At 36.2% G+C, this 19241-nt stretch overlaps 1 protein-coding gene across 1 annotated transcript; it reads right to left on the bottom strand.

Moving 5' to 3' along the window:
• Positions 1 to 521: 521 nt before the first annotated feature.
• Positions 522 to 18816, bottom strand: LOC137399588 (G patch domain-containing protein 11-like). The gene is made up of 8 exons (XM_068085768.1): positions 18802 to 18816; positions 15170 to 15252; positions 14662 to 14767; positions 11302 to 11419; positions 7284 to 7537; positions 4733 to 4846; positions 2275 to 2356; positions 522 to 1087 (listed from the first exon to the last, which is right to left on the bottom strand). Exons 2-8 carry the CDS (start codon positions 15220 to 15222, stop codon positions 1026 to 1028), a joined length of 789 nt encoding a protein of 262 aa, XP_067941869.1. The 5' UTR covers positions 15223 to 15252; positions 18802 to 18816; the 3' UTR covers positions 522 to 1025.
• Positions 18817 to 19241: the final 425 nt, after the last annotated feature.

Below are 19241 nucleotides of genomic sequence, written 5' to 3'. Positions count from 1 at the left end.
CAATTGGCGATTCTCTTTTCGTTGAACCTCTTTTTTCACATAGTAAAAATGAATGGAAATAAATACAGTGGCTCACTGCTCGACGGAAACGTGGTCAGCATTTTCATAGTCAAAAAGGTTGATCAGTATACTTGCAGTCTTGTGGGGCTAGCAGCTGTACAACTGCTATACAATCAATGCTAAAGCACAGAGAGCACCTGTAGCATAGTGTTCTAATAATTCCTGACATGAAATAACAGGTTTGGGTTCAATTCCTGAAAATGGCTGCCAGTAATGACATCGAACCTTAAATCGCTCTCTGGGCATGTCTCAGGTGATTGAGGTTCCCTTACTACTGGACTCAGACATGTCCTACTGCATTTAGGATCACAGATTAATTGTTTGTATAATAATGCTCTTAGAAACACACATAGTTACTGGTTGTGGCAAGTAAAGCAGAACCATACTCGACCTTTGAATCGGGTGTGATTAAGTATAAATGAATATTCAGCAGCAATCAGTGCCATTTATTGATGCTTGTTCAAAGCTATTCATCTCGAGTGGGTAGTACTCCCATGCCTGAGATGACGAGCTATAAGATAGTAATGATAAGCTAGTAACGGTCTATTAATGATAACTTAAATTCCGTATTTTTATTCAATGATGGTAAGATTGTTGAGAAACAAGTGTTATAAGTAAGTCTAGTAGATTTAAGACAGATAGTTTCCAGCTACTTAACAATAACCTTTAAATAAAACAATGAATGAAAGCCCAAGGAATGGCAGTGTACAGTGTAAGACTACATATCAATTCCAAAGTAATTTCCCAGAAAAATTTCCGAAAAAGCTATACAACTGGTTATGTAAATTTATTTTGTATGTACAGAAAGATAAGCCTTTAATATTCACAACATGACACTTTGAATATAGCCTCTATTTGTTAGCTTTCTCGAAAAATTTCACCTTAGCTTAGAATTGCATCGGTGCACAATGAGAGAAAAATAAAAAACATTTAATTTTTTAATATAGCCTCACCCTCTATAAGGTTCATAGGCTATCATGATCTTCAGCTGTGTTTCCAGGACACTCATTGGCTAAATGTTCGGCATCTGGAAATACAACAAACTAAAGGTTTTACCTTATCTTCTTCAGAATGGCAGCCGGTTATTCTCTAGGGACACCAGTCCACACCTGTCTCTAGGGACAGCAGTGTTTGTGTGGATGCGGTAATTCAAGCACTGAAGATGGTATCTCACTACCAAACACCTGCTGCCTTTGAATGATCCTAACTTAGTCAGGGCCAACTATTATTTAATTACAATATCCATAAAATTATGAATTTTTATGGTTTAACGTAAAATAGAAGATGGCTAGTTATATTGGCTATATATTCTCTAATAGCCCTTCCCTTGAGGGATATCAACCAGCCACTAACACTGTTTCTACTAGCGATGATTAATAAAATAAAGTGACCCGTGTGTTTCTCTGACTTTAAGATTAGACCTTCTTAGCACCAAACTATGTGATTTGATCATCCAAAATGCTTTTTCCACTTTTTACAAAATTTATCCTAAAATAGACGCTTCGATGAATGTAAAACAATATTATTTAAAGATTTAAATTAAATCGAGCCAGTTTGTGTTTATTAAGGACCACATACTTTAAAATTCACTAGAAAATTTAATATACTAAAACAATATGATCAATTTGCTATACCAAAAACCTAGTTTGTTAAATTCGAGAGCAAAATCATAAAAACTGGATTATAATTAAATATTTAAATGTTACCAATTTAAATGAAATCCCTACTATTCCCTATTGATAGCAAAAACTAAACAACCAGGAAAGGGGAACAAACTCGAATGGGCTCACATGTTTACGAGTTCATTACTATACTTTAGGGTCAGCAAGGCAATAATTAAAATTTATGATATTTGGCTACATCCAATCATCTCTGACTATATGTTACTTATATACAAGTATTCTTTCAAGAAATGACAACTCCTATAAAAATATGTTAGAAGCACAGAAACAGTGAATTAGCTGCTCTTGTTGTAGAAACAAGACACATGCAACCAGTTAGATTACCCTTAGAGCTTTTATTCTGGGATGAAAAGCAAAAATAAAGTTTTTCATAAATCATGGCTCTGCTGATCCATATTCTCAGAGCAATGCTACAAACAGGTTTTTCAAATATTACTGTAATTATTTGTTGATAGTACAATAGAAATGAAAAGACAACTCCCATTCATCTTTGCATTGCACTCCTTGAAAGATTCAATACACGTATACTTACCATCAAATGCATAGCCACACCAGATGCAGTAGAGATGGGTGCTACGAAGGTAGTCAGTAAGCTCTTCCAGCTGGTCTGCCACCTGGTAACGAACGTATTGCTCTTAACAGGACGTTGCAGTAAAACAAAAAGATAAATTATACAAGAATTCCTCATTTTTCGTGGTTGATTGGGTTTCACTTTTTTTTTTACATAGGTTCATTAGATATTTTCGTCAGTTGGGGCAATTAAGCAAGAGTATGGGAGAAATGCATGTCGATTAGTTGTTTTTATTTTATCTAATCCACTTTTTAATAAAGATTTTCACCCCGCGAAGTACTGAAGCCCCGAAAGCTGAATTATGAAGTTGGGAGGGATTACTGTATAAGACATCTAAAATATTTGTTCAAGAATACAGTAAAGGTTAGCAGACAAGATTGGGATAGCCTGAGACATTTGCCAGCTTGTGAGAAGCTGAATACATCTTACACTCCTTGACAGTACCTGCAATCTTCAAGTTCCTTATAATTTCAGCTAATGCTATGTTAAATTGTAGCCCAAAGCGTTTTAAAAAATACCATAAAAATGTTGCGAACAAAACATGTCTGGGCTTAATTCCTTCCATGAGAACTTCAGCTAAGACATGAGAGGATAACTGCTTAGTTAACTTGCTATCACCAGATATTCAGTGGGTTATCAACAACGATGCCAGCTTTGGCCAATCAAAAGAAACAAACATATGGGACATGGATTTCATTGGCTAAAGCTACTGCCCTCTTATCACATCACTACAGAATAGAGTATTACTATAAAAAACTAGCAATAAATCTAAATAAACATAAATACTGCAGGCAATACTTTACTCAGGCTCCTTTTAAACAATCTTACCGAAAGATCTAGCTGGCAATCTAGTAATATTTACTTTAACAAAAGTGCTAGATGAATGTCTAGTGTTGCACGGGTAATAAAAAAGGTTTCTGCACAGAAAATTTATATTTAATCAACATGTACAACACTTACAATTCTAACCTTTAAACGAAGGTATTTGTTTGTTTGTGTGCACTGTGTTAATTTCTGTGTACCGTGTTAATTTCTGTGTAATTCATTCTGTACCGGCTGCAGTGCCGACTACAGCTCTACATGGATTGACAGAGTCTTGTGTTTCCAAGTTCAATTTCAGTGCAAAGCAATTTGTTCTCTCCTAGATTTTCATCGCTATAGCTGGACATACGAACGACGGCAGACAAACACTTAAATTTATGGATATATACATTGTATATATAAAGTAACCAGTCTGAATAGTCAAATGTAAATACTACAAATATTTTGATAAAAAAATAAAATTTGATCCTACTAGTAAGTGATGGCACATCTGAATTGTCAGACACTATGCTCATTGCCTTAAAGCGTTTGAAATCCTCAGGCTAGAAAGCTAGATTATGAGGCTATAGATGGACAGCAAATGTTTCCGATAAACACTTTATATCTTCCAAGAAAAGGATTAAAACAGTAAGATAATATTGATAAAAAATGAAAAACCACTCTTTAAGGTAATATAAGTTACTGCCTATCTAAGGAAGCTTCTAAGATCCTAGGGCTAAAGAGTTAGGACTTGAGACTACAATCAGGCATGGCCAAACCACAGGCTGATAAACAGACTGACAACCACTAGTAAAAGAGCTGATTGGCCGACTATATACAGTATATATCTTTGTTCGTATGGACATCAGTAATAGTACAGAACAGTGGGAGAGGAGCTCTGGATAGCATGTTGAACAGTATAGCATGTACACAGGGTAGCATGTACACAGTTACATGAGCTCGAGTAAGGACACAAGAGAACACAACTACTAAATTATTAAAAAAGGACTTCATTACCAAAATCCATCGCATATTGGAAGCAAGCTACTTATATGACATACAGTCAATTCTATTGTAAATACTGGGGATACGTCTTAAATTGTCATTTATCGTACCAATGTGGCCCAAAGTTAAGCTGGTTTGTCGATCCCGACTAACAACATAAACTGGCAAGCAAACAATTGACAAAAATTTCCTTTAAACTACAAAGCAATGACTCGCATCACTTTTTCTCCCACATGAAACAGCCATCCAGCAATTCCTCTGTTTTGACATGAGTTAGATGCCTAAGCCACTCAATAAAAGTTACGAAAAAAATATGTTTTCACCCACGAGCAATACAGCGCATCGATCTGGCTTTGACACCAGCGGTCCGTGTAACATCTTTCAATCTGGCTATTGTACATACCGTGTAACAATATACAATGTGTAACGATATACATTGTTACACAATGTATATTGTTACAATGTGTAACGATATATATTGTTACACAATGTATATTGTTACAACGCGTAACAATATACATTGTTACACAATGTATATTGTGTAACAATATACATTGTTACACAATGTACATTGTTACACATTGTTACAACATCTATGTAACAATATACACACCTCAGGCTCATCCTCTGGCTCTGTAGCAGTTGTTTCCTCATCATTTGAATCTTTCTCAGCGCCAGGTCTGAGATCAGCTGGCCAGTAGTAAAAGACAAGAGGCTCCTCAATACCCTGAAAAGCAACAGTTCAACTCTTTCAACATAGTCACATGAATCAACACGTGAACACTATTTGATAAACTTTGAGATGTTAACTTTGAAATTGTTATTTATTCCATAATGGACATTTATTGGCCGATGAAGCAATTGTAATTAGATAGAAACACCTCTTACAATATTTTCGGTAACTTTTTAAAACAGAAAATTTTGCTCACACTAAAAGCGTCAGCTAATGATATCAATGAGATGCAGTAGCATTTTGAACAAGTCCTAACCATAGAGTTATCTCCCCCTAGAGTGATAACTCTATGGTATAAGTAGATAACTCTATGGTCCCAACATGCTAGATTTAGTGTCTAGCATGCTATAATTGAAAGGACACGCAATAATACGCACATAGGCCTATGCTGCTATCCTTCAGGTTTTAGCTACTGGTTGGCAATTTGCTTTGTTGTAAGCTTCAGTTGACACTATCAAATAATATACCGGCAAGCATAGCAGGTGCCCTTAACAGAGACAACTTCACAGTTTCAATTTGCAACAAAGCAAAACTTTTTCAGCAACTCAGAAGAAAGTTTTGATTGATCTCTGATGAACTGACGCTACTCAATGGTTCACTCAGACGCTGCCAATTAAAGCATTGTTGGCAGCATCGGAGTGTCAATGTCACTGACATTACTTTTTAGATATTACTGTTACAATTATTATTATTATTGTTGTTGTATTACTTGTTATTATAGCAATGATCGGCAAGTATAGAGAGTCAAATGTAGCCCAACTACATGCTTCACGTAATAAGAGAATTATACATAATTAGCTGGGTTTTTATGCCTCTTGACTAGTTTGACGTGAAACCAGAGTTGAGAAAATACACATGAGCACTGGTAAGGATGAATTTGCAAACAATTGGCTTTAAAAAGAAATCCAGGACGGCAGAATTAACAAAAAAAAACAAGTAAGTCAGGCCATGTAAACATATCCAATTATTCAATCAACATCAATTATTATTATAAATCAACATCAGTTATTCTAGTCATGTTATATCCAACTAGTACGCAGGTAGTCCTGTGGGCCGTGAGAGATCACACATGTAATAACTATGTGCACAGTTATTACGAGGTACAAACAAGGTGGTTGAGTAGCGCATAGCACAGAATCCGAATGTATGGGTTTGATTCCTATTTGGTGCAATTTTTTCCCAACACTCGATAGTGGCTTCAGACAGACACGGCTCTTATTATAGTAAATATTGTGAGAAATATTGCTAAAACTTGCATACCGGTAGTTTGTAGGAAAATGGTTAAAGCACATCAATTGTATCAATACTTTTATCATATATTTCAGTACATCAGAGTCTTGGCTTTCGAATGAGCCTATATTCAATACACAAAGAATAATAGAACTATGAAAAACAGGGTGTTAAAAGTATGTCCTGCAATAAAAAACACTTGGTTGTGGTTCCCACAATGTTATGTCATAATTATCATTTAGCCTTAGGTTGTCGATCCCTTTCGCTGCCATTGAGGCTGCGCTTTTCTGTGACAATCGGTGCTTTTAAACCCAGCGAGCGCTAATAATAAACTAGGATTCTAGATAATTAAAAATGCCCGGGGATCATGCTAACGCCTGACCAATACAAACACATGTTCTGGGTTAATAGATTTCGGGTGATTATTAGAGTTCACTTTTTCATCCTTTCGTTCATTTTAAACATTTATAGTAATTATTATCACATCGTTTTATATGATGGCATTGTTTGTCCCATACAGAAATGCAGTAGTAGTGGTAGTATTATTATCTGAAGAATTCGTATCACTGTCCATTTGCTTTCTAAATATGATTATGCTTCAATAAATATACTGCCGTTGATAAAGGTAATGAAATCACCTCGATTAAACTGTGACTTGCAGTGGTGTGTCCCTAGGACTATATGTAAATTGCACTCTCGCGAGATCACGCAATGCTTGAAATTAATTAGGCTCAGTCGTGCCCCTCAACATCACAATAAAAAGAGAGGGCTAGTGCATAATATCATCGGTAAAATATAGTATGGTGCTTGGAATCTGAGCTACTTATCATAAAATTAATCTGTACATGAAGAGCTAATGACACTGATTCCTTTGTCATCTTCATTGGTTCTCTGGAGTTGTCCTACCTTCGCCTGCCACTAGCGTCTTTACCGTAGTTAATAAGTAGTAATACTGTCGTAACATTATCGTAGTAGTAAACGGTAAAAGTACACAACACCGAATATGAAAATTGTGACGTTATAATTTGCGAGCCTATACCATTGCACATTTGTGTGGCAGAGCTCTGAGGAAATCCTATAAACACAAAACAATGTCTGTCTCACCATGTCAAACAATGGCTCATTTGAAAATCAAGATATTAATGAACCTGAATAAGCTGAAACAGTACTGATGTAATTGATGTGCTTTAAACGAAGTTACCTGTGTGTGGTCCAAATGTTCGCATACTCGCTGACTTTCACGCAGATGTTTCTCCGCCCGTCGCTGCCTTTGCTCATTAATTTTGATGCTCCGATAGTTGGATTGCATTTCCTGTGCCATTTTCATCTTTTTTATATGCTGTTGTTCTAGAAACTTCTCTCTTTGTGCCTCTCGCTTGCGTCTTTCTGCCTCCTGTCCAAGACCACCACGATTTGACTTGAGCTCTATACCTACTGGCTCCAAACGACCTTCACCTTAGTCAAACAAGATAAGAAGCTAATAGTGATAGTTAATGGCATATATCACATATAGTTGACAAAGGAGCCGTCATAATTATTAGTATAAAAGCGATTTATCATCCTATATCGCGACTCACAGTTCCCGGAAATCACTTAAGTATAACGAATGACAGTGAACTAACAATGTACAATGGACGCTCCAACACCATAAATAATCCCTTCCGAGAAAGTTCACGTCAGGAATTTACGTTATAGGAGCATAAAACATGTAAATAGTTTTATCCATTCAAAAATTCTCCCAAACTCATCCCTTTGACACTTCAAAGTGAAAAAACAACACCAAACTTCTTAATTTGATGACTGTACATCAACTGCGGTATTAGTACTGACAACCTTGATTAGTATGACAGCCTTTCCCTTTTTTCTTATTACTTACACCTAGTTCAGGGTTCACAATTACTGTAATTTTACTTTAGGTTAAAGGGAGTGCACACCTTCAATTTCAATTGATCTTTTTCATTTTCGTTCTCCACAGCAAGGTCTACGCAGCAAAGCAAAACAAAAAAAAGATTTTATATATCTAGAATGGAGTAAAAAAATATAAATCATAGATACCCCGAGAGTGGCAAAAGGAAAAACATTTTTAAGGCCAACTACGTATGATACTCTCACAATTCAAATCAAATATGAGAAGTTGCACCGACTTGACACTTCATGTTATATGAAAATTCTATTTTAGTATGAAACAAAACTTGACACAAATTCTTTACATTCAATGGAATTTACGTAAAAGGAGGATTAAGCTATACATGCGTCTGCTGTGTAAGCCAAGCAATGTGACAGTGTGAGACATTTAATAATTTCCTTTCTTTCATCTGGGTCTAGCTTGAATGAGTTAAAACAATACACAGACAACTGACACTTCATAGACATCAAACATGCATAATAATGGAAGCACATGGTTTAAAGGTAGGGCCACACGAGACAAAATTCTCACGAAATCGGCGAAATTTGGACGAAACGATTCGTATGAATTGACATTTGGATGAATTCGTCCATCGTTGGTTACGCACGATGAACGAATTTTGAATTGGACGAAACGAGAGAAATTCCTACGAATTGTTGTTTGATTGGTGGGTTGAAAAGGTTAGTTGAATGTTGAAGGTCGTTTTCTTTTGCGCATGTTTGTACTGAAGCAAATGATTGAGACGGAATCGGCTTCAATTTATCACCGCGTTCTGATTGGCTAATTGAAAGTTAGTTTCATACGAATCCGTGGTGGGAAAACTCCTTGTGGCAGGTCAGAAATTTCGTACGAATGGAATTTCTCAGATTAGTTGAAATTACACGATACGTGTGGCCTTACCTTGAGAGATTGGAGCAGGTTAATTCAAACTTCCCTATAAACTATTGCGAACTGTTGCTGACTATATGACCTAGAGTTACAGTGTTACTACTAAAAGTGTGCAGCAATCAAAGCTCATTTTCTTTTCATTCATTGATCAAAAATAATTCAAATTTGTACACGAGCTAATTTAAATATAAAATGGTTCAAAGGGATGACTAACCTATCTTTCTAACCCAACCCCTCTTATGAATCGGAAAACGCATCTATTTTGATATACCAAAGTATAGCGCTACCATAAATTTCAAGATTTTTGGTACGCTTTTTTTAGTAGTTTGGGTTATGCGAGCGGGTTATGCCACTATCTGCCGATAGATCGTTAATGCTTGAGCTAAGGTATCGGTCTTCAATGCCGTTAAAACTTTCACTGACAGTGAAAGCTTTAACGACATATAAAGGTATAAACACACTAGGCGATTTTATCGCGAGCGTCATGAGGAGGGCGGAGATATCGCTAGCGTGTGCATAAACACACTTGAGCGATTCACTAGCAAGCGATATAATGAGCACGCCCACAAACTGCCAATAAAATTCCGTGTCATTAGTTTCTTCGGAGTTGTTAATAAATTTAGGTCAGTCAATACGGCGCCGTCTAGGCAACAACGTAAACAACTTACGCATTTGTTATTAAACCTATCTCACTTTCACGGATTGTACACTGCCTACACTACAAGGAGACATAAGAAAAACGATTATTGCATTTTTAACTGTAATGTTTTTCACAATTTTTATACATATTTTATTTTGTAGTGGTTTTTTATATTTAGGCCTAATGTATTAAATATTTACCGTTCTCAAGATGGTCAACCTGCGCAACGATTGACTCCAAATGTCGGTTTTCAACTTAGATTTTTTGTAATTTTTGTTTGTTATGATGCACATGACTGGGAGTGCTATTATTAAATTTATGAACAACTCAGTGCTCGTTCTGAAGATGTTTCAATATTAACAAAATAGAAAATTGTCGCTGCTGTACGTTGGTGAACATCGATAAGAAATAATTACCCGCCATAAAATTGCATTCTGGTAAAATCCAACCAATCGAAATGCATCTCGCTAGCGATAAAGTTGTGCAGAGAAAGTCTAACGTTATCGCTCTAGATGAGCACGCTGGGTGAATTCTAGCGCAGATGAGCGCCACGCAGCGCGATATCGCTCTAAATATCGCCTAGTGTGTTTATACCTTTAGGTGTGTCGTAATACGTGTCTTGGACTATATACAAATTGTAAAAGCTGCTAGCATCGTACTAGATAATAATTTGTTTAGCCAAGTAAAAGCATGCATGCACAGCTCAGACAGTTCTGTGCATTTCGTCCAAATAATTCTGCATTTTTCGTTCATTTTGTGATTTCGGTCAGAATCAACGAAAAAATCGTTACGTGTGGCCGTACCTTAACACCAGTGCTATGCTATAAAATCGCAAATATTTCTGAAATTATGCATGTTTGAACCATCTATAACCATGTCTATCACAAATAAAATACATTCTCAAACCATGTAACTATAGGACTAAATGAGGTGGTTTCTTAGAAACTTCTATTAGCCAAATATGAACGGTAGACCAAAACCTGACTATCAATAAAAAACGACCTTACAGAAAGCAAGAGAGAAACTAGGAAATCAAAACAGCGGAGCTAAGCAAGAGACAGTGAGACGACACCAGAAGAGAATGGAAGATTAAAGGAAAGAGAGAAGGGAGAAAAAAACGAATGAGGAGAGAGAAGAGTGAGAGTGGAGGAGTTAGAAAGAGTAGTGAGAGAGGGAGTATGAGGAACTAACAGGGAATATAAATAGGGGAGTAAAAGAAGGAATGGAAAGGGAGCGGAATAGAATGGGAGAGGGAGTGGCATAGGGAACCAGATAGGGAATGGGAGGGGGAACAGGAGAAGGAATGATTGAGGGAATGGGAGAGGGAATGGGAAAGGAAATAAGATGGGGAATAGGGAAGAGAATGAAATAGGGAATGGGAGAGGGAATGGGATAGGAAATGGGAGAGAGAATGAGAGAGGGAATGGGATAAAGAATGGGAGAGGCAGTGACATAGAGCGAAGAAAGAAATGAAAGAGTAAGAGAGCCCATGCAGTTTATAATGATAAGAAAGACTTTAATACCAAGAATGGTTAGTGAGTGTCATTACCTATCAAAACTAAAAGGTTTAACATTAGAAATGACAGATGTGTTAGTTCCAAAAAATTACTAGTCTTTAACAGAAGAAATGTTTAATTTAAAAGACTACATAGTAGAAGTATACAAATCAGGAATAGAAGATATAGAAAACAGAAATGGTGAGCTAATAGATTATAGCTAAGTGCTTACAATCCTATGTCACACATGATCAGAACAAACATATCTGGAAGCAGCGACCAGCCTCACCTGACTTGCCAATTCCTTCTCCTGGTTTGTAACCCATCTTCTTGAGCAGAGCGAATCCTTTGTTATTAGAATCAATTGACTTGCTTAGTCCCTCTTCCCTCTTCTCAGCTTCCATCACCTGTAATATAACAACACAGTCTTTCCATCAACTGCAACATAACAACAGTCTTTCCATCACCTGTAACATAACAACACAGTCTTTTCATCACCTGTAACATAACAATATCGTCTTTCCATCACCTGCAATATAACAACACAGTCTTTCCATCACCTGTAACATACCAAACACAGTCTTTCTATCACCTGTATTATAACAACAGTCTTTCCATCACCTGTAACTTAACAACAGTCTTTCCATCACATACAACATAACAACAGTCTTTCCATCACCTGTAACATAACAACACAGTCTTTCCATCACCTGTAAAATAACAACACAGCCTTTCATAGGGGCTACCATCTATTAAAAGAGGTAAAGTGCATCCACCATCTGTTGCAGACCAGCATAGCAAGTGATTCCATCAGCTGAAACAAGCCAAAATAGCAAGTGCTTCCAACCCCAATGGACCATCACAACCGGTGCTTCCACTATTCGTACACGACAAGCAAAGCAGGTGCTCCCATAACTGACAGCCCAACAGAATAGCTCGTACCTTGAGCTTAATCTCACTGAACCTCTTAGGTAAAAATCAAATTAAGAACCTGATCCTTGAAACACTGTGATAAAGGCTGTTTGTTAGAAGCGAATAAGCGAATTCATAAAGTTCACGCTGGTTTGTACAGTAGATTAATGATGAAACAAGTTCACTGATCTAGTAGGAGTCGTGCTACCTTAAAAAATTGAAGTTTCAAACTGCTCCCCAACTTTGATGGATGAGTAGGCCAGAGTCCTGAGGCCTTTGCACTAGCCAATACCCAATAGCAGCCAGAAGGACTAGCAACCTATAGGACAGCAACTGTTTTCCACATTCTGAGAAGCCTTAGCCTGTGGTCTTGGGTAGTAAAAATATGAGAGAAATAAACTTTGCAGCAAGGCATTCTCTAAAAGATGTAAAAGGCAGATCGGTGCAAACAATGTCTCTCTAATAGTCCACTACTGCATCAGCTTGTCCTCCGATCATGACATCAGTAGTGATAAATCTCAGACAAGAACGGCGCACCCACTTTCTTTCAGTTGCCCCCTTGTCAAACGAAAGAACGAAAAAACAACGAAAAAACATTATCAAAGCTCGTAGCTCACTGGTGAATTAAAAAGTCAAAACCCATCAATTAATTAATGTTTCAGCTGCAATACCCGCACCGAAAACATGTAAAAATGAAAAAGTAGCAACTGCATTTTGCATGTACTATAGTCTAACAACTAAAATTAGAAATTGTCTCCCCCAGCCAGCAAATGACTCAGCGACAACTGCTTCCTACACATGTTCACTGCTCACCACACAGCAAGTCATGCAAGCGTTCATATCAAGAATTACAGTTAAACCTTGACATACAAAGCTAATCCTTTGGGATATTCGCTTTGCATGTCGAAACTACCATATGCCAGAGCAAATATTCTTATAGGAATACACTGCATTGAGCTTAATTTGTTCTAGAGCCAAAAACAATCAGAGATATTCTGAGCAAGTACACTTAAACGAGTGTATTTGCTCAGAATTCTGAGCAAACACACTCATACATAACTTAGAAAGAAAGACCACATAAATGTAAAAACAAAATTAAACCATAACTGCCACGAACAACTTTTATCGTATTTACTAGGTAAATCAGACATGCTGATTCCGATTTTGTACTCAAAATAAAGATTATTCCACTAACTTTCAGAGTAATAAAGGGTTTTTTATAGCGTTTTAATCTCGGTCTCGAAAACAACACGATCGGCATAACAAGCTCCGCCCATAAATACTTGACGTAACCTAGCTTTTTAGGAACAGAAGTTACGTAGAGATGTTTAGACCGATTTAGAATAATAGAGATGGGTGTTTTAAAATCTATTAATATCTAAATCCAGCTTTAAAAATAATATCAGTCTTTTCTGAAAGGTAGATAAGCTATTTAGCATTGCATATTTAAAAAGCGCGATAACAACGCTAGCTCGTGATAAAACCGCGCTTTTTGAGCTCATTTTTCTCGGCTTCCAGCCCATTTAAACATCATGTAACAAGCTGCGAGCAATTTTAAATAGTTTATATACCTTTCATAAAAAACTGCAATTATTTTACAGGCTGGATTTAGATAATAATGGGTTTTAAGACACCCATCTCTATTATTCTAAATCGGACTAAACTTTCCTAACTTCCGTTTCTGAAAAAGCTAGGTTTCGTCACATATTTATGGGCGGAGCTTGTGATGCCGATTGTGTTGTTTTCGAAACGGATACTGAAACGCTTTAAAAAAGCCTAAATGACTTTGAAGGTTAGTGGACTAATCTTTATTTTGAGTACAAAATCGGAATCAGCGTGTCTGATTTACCTAGAAAATACAATAAAAGTTGTTCGTGACAGTTATGGTTTAAGTTATGAATAAAAAAGGTACTCTCTCGTTACCATAGAGATGAGTGAACAAAAATGCAGGCTATGCAAGTTTAACTTACACCAAGTATAGTTAGCCCAGTTTAATTTAAGCCTTTTGCTTTTCTCCATCTTTATTCACATGTACCTACATCGTTGTAACGATCCAGAAAATTCTGGAAGTCATGTGTTAAAATTAAGACAAATAAAGCATGGGCTATACTCAGTCAATACACCGTGTGGTAAATAAAGGCAGGGCGGGAAATCAGCCAATCATATTAATTCTCATTGAGTCCGTATTCCTGTGTGCAACACATGAGAGACATGCACTTTATGCCTACATCAACAAACATGTACAGGTATCTTTAACTCTCCCGGCGAACAGCATTCAGCGTGCACCAGGTGTAAATTGGTAAAGGAACAGTGCAACTATAGTTTTGATGTGACCAGCTACCGTTGTAGGATATAGTAAGAACAGCATTGACCCTAACGGAAAGTCGGAAAGTACTGGCGAAGCTTGACGATAACTGACAGAGATACCCAAAGGGCTTCTTGCTTAGGATAGTGAGCCTGCTGGACGTACTTTGGAGGCTTATACAAGAGTTCTACTATTTAAGGTATAGCTTAAGGCTAAGCCCATACTACAACTGTGATAATGCAACAACTTTGAATGCATAAATCCATTGGTAAATGTCATCAGCGCAGGTACAATGAAGCTTTGAGAAAAAAACATTAGCATATGCACTCCACCTATGTAAGTACAAACTTGTTTACTTTTTGCATATTCTTAAAAGCTAAAACCTTAAATTTAATTCAAATCTGTAATTTCCAAAGCATTATAAACTCAGACCTTAGTTGGTTTCTGTTTATTCTTTTGACCTTCCAGATATCTCTTATGTTGTAGCCTCTGGTGGGCCTCTTTAGAGCTTCTGAAGAGTCCTGGTTTGACATCACCACTAATAAATACAAAAAAACATGCCTTTTTCACTTTTAAAAATGGCGAATGTTCAAAAGCACCACAAAAAACCTGAGAAAATGTTGAGCCATTCATTGCCTGGCACTATAGGTAAGCAGACAAATTGCCACCATTGATGACTGGACGACAAGTCCCATGATGGTGAGACAACTTGCCATCGTCTTGACGAGCTTTCCTTCATAAACAAATGGTACAATATTTGCCATCAGTTGTATTCTAGATACAACCGCAAAAATTAAGACTAAAAAGGTGCATAGAAACATGTTGTAAGCTTTGAGTAATGTCTAAGAGCAACGTTGGTTTTTACAGCCATCTATTCGTACTAATCTAATAGAGGTAACCAAATATTGAAATATAATATAAAACTTTGAATAGAGCTAACCAACTGTTGAGAACAGCAGCAGACATGTAATCTTCTTCCTCCTCCACAGCCATGTTTATGCACTCTTTCGCTTAAAACAGCACCTACCACTACAAAAACAAAGTAATCATAGCGAAACACAACAAAAGGCAGTGATGAAGAGTACCATGAAATCCAGCGTCAGAGTCAAAAATTTGACATTAAATTTAAAGCTTCAAATTCCATTATCAACTTATACGTCACGTTTTTCATGACTTGAATTCTAGTACAACTTGAATTCCCAAAGTCATCGCAAATCAAAATTACCTGATATCACATAAATGTGTAGGGCTTTAGTTATAAAATAGAAAAATACCAGTAATCCTACTCAAAATAAGATTGATCAAACACAAATTCCCATTCTTCACCATTCTGTCATCGGTAGGATTCTATTCTGGAATATAACCTTTTTTATCTTTTTATCAAAACTTAATGCTTTTTTTATAGTATCTGCTTACAAGCCCACACTTTGGTAATTCCATTTGACACATCCACTATTGTTCATCCATCTTTTTGTGTACATGAATCACGGTTCCTGACAGAACTCTGTCTTGTGGTAGTGTTTTTCTGTTAAATACATATGTATTATCAGAAGTGGGAGTGTTTACCTATTGGCGAGATGGGCCAATACGATGGTGAAGTGTTGTTTTTTGTTTTCTGTTGTCTTCACTAAAACAGTCTTCTCTCACTCGTGTGTTATTTATAGTATTACTGATGGCACTAAAAACAAGTCCTTTTTGCTGATGGGTTTTTGAATGCCAGTTCCTTATCTAAGCATTGCCTGCCTCTGATGCCGACTGAACTATTGCAGATTTGAGCGAGAGAAAAGGCTCGACTTGTATGACGAGTACATGTCAAAACCAGCATTTTTAAACCAAAATTTAGAGCTCGACTTATACATCGAGTCGACATACGCACCAGAATTTATAGTAATAGTTCTTTTGTAACACTTAATAGGGCTAGGAAGGAAATCTTTCTCAAGCGTGTACAAATAGCTGGATGCATGTTAGCAGCACCAATCCTAACCATCAGAACTTCATAAAACCATAAAATTCAGAAAACCGTCAGCAACCATAAGTCAACATCTCACTCCTCTGCACCATTCTGACACCCCATGCTCATGTGATCACACAATTTGATGCAATACCTATGATTTAACATAAGAGATATTATCAAGGACATAACGTAAACTAGTTCTTCTTGGCTGCTGAAAAGAGTGCTTTATATTTGTAATTCTTTTGATCTTCAAAATAAGAAATCTAACAAATAATAACTATGACTAAATTAGCAGTTTAAAGATACTTTATCAACAGGCAAAGACTGAGAAACGACATCTAACTTTGATAAAAATAGAACTAATCCTGGACATCACCCTATTAGTTATATTATGTTATGGCATTAGTTTAAAAATGGGTTTTACTAGGTTTGCTTATATAACTATGCGCATAGAAAAGTAAAAAATTTAGTTCACTTTTCATGGGCTTTAAATGATTTATAGAGATTTTTAAGGTAATACAATTACACTTGTCAGTCAGAATAGGTAAACATGAAACTTGTGCTCGCTATGGATCTTTAGAAACAAAAACCAAAGCTTTACCAAAATATGATATACTAGAACAACAAGATTGACAACCAGCATTAAGTCTATTTTCCTAAACACAGTGTAAAACTGTTGTTGTCGAAGTCTATGTATGCATGTTCTGTACTCAATATATGTTGTTGTCGAAGTCTATGTATGCATGTTCTGTACTCAATATATGTTGTTGTTGAAGCCTATGTATGCATGTTCTGTACTCATTATATGTTGAAAAGCAGCATAGTTGGTAAGTAGTCTAGGTTCTGTCTAAATCGAAAAAAATTTTAATTTTTCTTTCATACGATCAAGACCACTGTCAATTCCTAATTCTCCCACAACCATCGTGCTCTCATCTGCACAATGACTTTAGTCTTTAGCCAAAATCTCTCCACCCTAATGAATACACTTGTTTGTTCAAGCTTTGAATTGCAATGGTGCAATTTTTGTACTAAATTCAACAGTTCTTGCATGCTGATAGCTAACAATATTATTTAAAATATTCTACAGTGCTACTTTTTACTTTCATTTTGATAAATGGAATCTGATTGGAACAATTGATTTCTGTTACCAAAGTATACACAGTGATTAAATCTGACATACCCTAAAGGTATAGAAAACTCGGCCTGCAAACAACAATTTGGGGTTTGATTTTTAGAAAGGATATTAGTGGTGGTTTGTTTTTGTTTTCTCTACCCTATTAGCAAATAAAGCTGAGATTCCATTTGAAGCAATCGATTGTATTTGAAGCCGCTGGCTTCTCATAAAGCAGCACAGCAATAATGATGGTATTGATACCGTCGTTCTAGTCAGAAAAACATTTGACCAATTTAAGACTAACCAAGGCAGTTTTTATGTCTTAGCAATGTTCTAAACTGATCTCTTCAACAAGAAAAAATGTTTGGCTAAACTATATGATGTTACCACTCGATTTAATACAATACCTATTATTGAACTTAAGAGATGTCATCAAGGATATAGTTGCTTTAGGTCGCTGACAAGAGTGTCTTATATGTTTACTTATTTTATGCAAGTGACATGTTTCAATCTATCAGTACGTGATCCGTGTGGTGCTAAACTCATCAAGTATTTTTGATGTAACAGCAGCCCACAAGTCTAGTTTGTGGATTATTAATTAATTCAACACCATGTGTTGCTGAACTAAACTTCGAAGATTTCACAGAAAAATATTAACTGTAAAATCAACCTGTTCCCATTATATTTTCTAAATGCAAAAAGACTTACAAGCTGTAAGATATCTAACAACCAGCTTTAATCTCTGGCATGTAAAGTAGTTGAAGAGCAAGTACTTAATTTACAACTAGCTGTACTTGATAGTCGAATGACTTTAAATCTTGGATGACTAGACAGAGATACAACGCTTTTCAACTCAGTGTTTGGATGGTGACCACATCACCAAATGTGACAAGTGCTGTAGAAGTTCTATGCTTTATGCTATAAAGCTCTAGTTTCATCAATTATGCATCTCATCAAGTTGCTGAAATGTATAAACCCAGATTCAGCCGATGTAGTTTTATGCCGATCTAAAAGAAATTTGTCTGGTGTCTATGACCAATAGAAATGATCGAAGAGTCGCTACAGATGAATGCTGTGATCCTCATGACAGGAAATTCACAAAGAATGGCTAACTAGTTACATATTTAGAAGCTAACACAATGGGTAAAGATTAACTGGCAGCTCCAAAAATTATTACACTAACAATAGGATATAACAACAGATCCAGGTTTCAATGGTGTTTTTGGTTTTGGTCAAATACTACTTTAGGTATAAATGTATTTAAAATGGTGGTCTTTTGTGTCAGATTCATGCGTTTGGCTAATCAGTGAAATTAACAATTTGTATGTCTATAATTTATCGAAAATGGACTTCTTTGCGTCATAACCAATAGCTAGTATACCAAATGTTTTTGTATTCAAAACTGGTTTTATTATTATAGTAACATTAAAATAATTGCTGAAAAACAATGTATTATGAACACATTGTGATGGATAGAAGTTATTTTAAAATACTGTCAGTTAACCTTTAAAATGTTGAAGGATTACTTCTTACTGTAGCGAAGAATAATCGATTTGTTTTGAGAATACAAATAAATCTTCTCCGACTTTTTAGGGTCTGTAAACACAAAACAACCAAAAATTGGTATAGATAGCCTTTTCTGTAGATTAACTCCTCTTAAGCAAAAACATACAAAGAAGATTAGCAAGTATAATTATTGCTTCTACTGGTTTGAACAGTTTGAACTCTCAAAGCTTGAAGGTAGATAACTAGTTGTTGGTGCACAATTGACAATTTAGGGCAAATGAGATACTCACAAAATATTCATCTTTTCTGATAACTTGTTGCCGAACTTGCTAGTGAGAACCACTGTACTATTTTTATCCTTCGATAATAACATCAGTTATCATCACACACACACACACACGCACGCACGCACGCACGCACACACACACACACAAAATC

This window comes from Watersipora subatra, chromosome 7, assembly GCF_963576615.1.
Source record: "Watersipora subatra chromosome 7, tzWatSuba1.1, whole genome shotgun sequence".
In the NCBI taxonomy this organism is placed as follows: Eukaryota; Metazoa; Bryozoa; class Gymnolaemata; order Cheilostomatida; family Watersiporidae; genus Watersipora; species Watersipora subatra.
Note: the sequence above shows the minus strand (reverse complement) of the source record. Positions and strands in the feature narration are given on the sequence as shown.